At 36.2% G+C, this 3,483-nt stretch overlaps 1 protein-coding gene across 1 annotated transcript in view; it reads right to left on the minus strand.

Moving 5' to 3' along the window:
* lamtor1 (late endosomal/lysosomal adaptor, MAPK and MTOR activator 1) overlaps positions 1 to 2,335 on the minus strand; it is a gene marked incomplete at its 5' end in the record, with an annotated part of 5,667 nt that extends 3,332 nt beyond the window's left edge. Inside the window, 3 exon segments of the mRNA XM_014032188.1 lie at positions 612 to 689; positions 789 to 934; positions 2,222 to 2,335. Coding sequence (XP_013887642.1) covers positions 612 to 689; positions 789 to 934; positions 2,222 to 2,263 — 266 coding nt within the window.
* Between the last annotated feature and the right edge of the window lie 1,148 nt (positions 2,336 to 3,483).

Consider the following 3,483-nt stretch of genomic DNA (forward strand, 5'->3'; position numbering starts at 1 on the left):
GTCTTTATTTTACAGTTAAAATATATGTTTATCAAATAAAGTCTAATATTACAACTAATCATGGATCCCTTTAAGAACCTACGCCTGCATCTCTGTCTAAACACAGCTGCTCAACTGGTTAGTGAGGTTTCCCTGCTTCGACACACCTGATTCAAATGATTAACAGGCTTTTGTTGAACTGCAATTAGTTAACAATTGAAATCAGCTGTGTTGAAGCAGAGAAACATCTAAAACATGCAGGGCAGTGTGCCTTGAAGACCAGGGTTGGAAAAACACTGGGTTAGTGTAATCAATCAACCCTCACTAGATGTCAGCAAAGCTGGGGATAAAGATTAAGAGGAACTGTCAGAGTTGTTGTAATTTTCTGACTCAATCACCTCCCTCACATCCTCCTCCAACTGCTGGGTTTGGTGTTGAAATTATTTAACATGTTCATTTTCCCCCTTGACTTAAATGTTATTATATGACTCCAACATATCCTAAATCTTACCAAAAACCTGCATGGTCAAGTTACCTTTTTCTATCTTATAATACAACTTCTTTGTGTCCTATGACTCCCATTCTTTTTATACAAGAGCTAAATAACACATCTGTAACAAACATCTACATGCCTGTATTGCCTAGCTTTGTCCATGTATTCGTGTTGCTCCATCACAACCGAATCAGCTGCTGACACATCGATGATATTCCTGAAGGACAACAAAAATTAAAAAAAAGAAATTTAAACAGGGTTTCAATATGAGTACATAAGTGATTATACTCCACAGCCACATCGTAAAGCATCTCACTGTGCAGTCTTGGTGATGATTGAATTAAGGAGGGCCTGCTCATCCGTCCGTGCTGACGGGACATTGGTGGTGATCCAGTCTGTCCCATTTGGAGGCTTGCTGGTAGGGTTTGGCGGTGGGATCAGCGGATCTGTCTCACTGCTCTTCTAGAGCAGAGGCAGGAACAAAATTGAAAGACAAGATTGTTTTATTTATCAAATTGTCCACAAAATCTCAATTAGCAAAGCACCATCATATGTTTTTCCCTTTTTTCTATTACACATAAAACTGAAAATGCTAGGTAAAAAGAAACTTCGATAGTTCTGCACATCAGTTGACGTGTTTTTCAACAACACGTATCTCACATGACTCTTGTTGCCTGTTTGTTTGCTGAAGAAATAATCAATGACAAATCAAAACGTACAAAAAAATTCTGCACCGTTATCATTAGCTCTGTGTAATTCAAACACAACTTTAGTTATGATTTCATGTTTGACTGGAACAAATTCTGTGCCAGCCACAATAACAATAAGAATAATAACAATAATAGCAAATAATAATAATAATAATAATAATAATAATAATAATAATAGGGTTGAAACCAGATCATATTTTATGAATTTCTTCTTTTTTCTAAATATAAAGCAAATAACACAGTAATATTTCTTTTTATTTAGCATACTATGCTTTTAAAGCACTTAACTAGGCTGACAAAGACGGTGTATATTAAAACAAGCAAGCACAAGAAACAGGACTAAAAGATACGTCTGCAGAAAAAGAAAAGGGCTGTATACTAAACTAAAGTTTGACTTAGTAATCCTCATTTATTTGTCTGTCTAAACAGGGGAAAATAATCAAGGAGAAATCAGATATTTTTGACAATAGTTTTATTTTTATCCTACTATAAAGAAAAAAAACTGAGTAAATATTTCCTGTTTCAGATAAGTACAGACTTATTTCCTTAAACTAAAAACAGCAGGAGACAGTCACGATCTCATGACACATTTAAAGTATCAATCATCATTTTTCCCATTGGAATGCAGGACAACTGATCGTTAAGCCAAGTAAATAATTGACTGTTTTCCATTTGTTGCAGATTTGGGAACGAATGGCCGTGTCCCGCTAAAGATTAACACGACAGTAAAATATATATGCACAAATATTCCCTGAAGACTTCACTCTGACCACAGGGTTTCTGTTTTTAAGCTGTTTTTGACCTGTGCTATCTCAAAGGGCTGTCTTTAGTGCAGGCCTAACAGCAGGCTAACAAGCTAACAATGCTACATTAGCTGTCCTTTAAAAAAACCCTCGATAACAGGGACACCTGATAACAGGGACACGTATAACTCGTCTCGTTCAATAAACATCACAAAGAAGGTGAAATAGCAGTAGTGCATTTTTTCTTTAAAATATAAACAGTTACAATTTGTCACCAACTAGCAACTAGTAGCTACCTCTCCTGAGTTGTTGTCCTCGCCACTGTAGCAGCAACCCATGGCTGCAACGTCCGAGGGGGTCAAGCTACACAACCCCGGCTTCCCTGCTCTCCTTCACAAACGAGCCGTGTTCTTCTTCCACAACAAACATAAAGCTCTCTCTGTTTATCCTGCGCGCCTGGCGTTACTTTAGCCTCCGAAGCCACTGTACAGAGGAGCTCCTCAGACAGGGCTATCACATGACAGCAGCTGTGGTGCAACAACAACACTACTTCCGGTTTTTGAACAGGGGCAGGCACGTGAAGGCGGAAGATTCAAACGTCAGCAAAATATTACACAGGAAACAACAGTGTTCACCAACCAGCTGCTAAAAAAGCTCCTTTTTTAACCAATCAAGATGACTCAAAGACAGCTGTACTTGTTTTTGATTCGTTAATTTCTTACCCTTACCAAAAATAGTGTCCTTAAGTAGCCTATATAAGTTCAAACTAAAAGCAGCCTACTCATTAGAGATGTTACACATTTGGCTTACAATAAAAAAATATAGGCTACTAAAAGTGTAGCCTACTTGGTAAATAAAAGTGGCCCTACTTGTGTAAATATGCGATACCTAAGTGGCATGTGCTTGAAGTAGCCTATTATTCACGTCACCAAAAAGAAACATACCTCAAAGGGATGGGCGAAACTATTTTAGATCCGATAGCAATCAGGGTTAGTATCATTGATGTAGGACTTGCCATGTTCATTGAATAGTTGTGATTTTTCTAGTTGCTCGATTATGATCAAACACTGGACAACAAAATTACACAATGTAACAGTTTAAAAATAATAATAGGCCAACATTTCCCTACACACAACTGTTTAATTAAAAAGTCACTTGCAAAATAAAAAAGCACCAATGTAACAAAAAAAAAACATAAAAATAGCAATGTCAACACAACAAAAAAATACCTTTCATTGTACATGAACACGATAAGGATTATAACTCCAAATAATTTAGAGACTCGACTAGTGAAAATTAAAGTCCATAGTGCAGACAAAGGAAACAATCTCATCACTGTATCTGTAAGATAACAATACTCATCATGGTTTCGATAGTATCGATATTTAGATTGATACGCCCACCCCTAACTCAAGTATGTAACAAAATATACTTATATATTTCCCTATTATGTACCAAATATTTTTTAGTATATTTTTAGTATAAGTCAAGTACAGGTAGCATAAACCTATATCTCTAAATACATAAAAAGTAAACTGAAAGTATATACTCTTATTTT

The sequence above is a fragment of the Austrofundulus limnaeus genome, unplaced genomic scaffold, assembly GCF_001266775.1.
Source record: "Austrofundulus limnaeus strain Quisiro unplaced genomic scaffold, Austrofundulus_limnaeus-1.0 Scaffold1392, whole genome shotgun sequence".
NCBI lineage: Eukaryota > Metazoa > Chordata > Actinopteri > Cyprinodontiformes > Rivulidae > Austrofundulus > Austrofundulus limnaeus.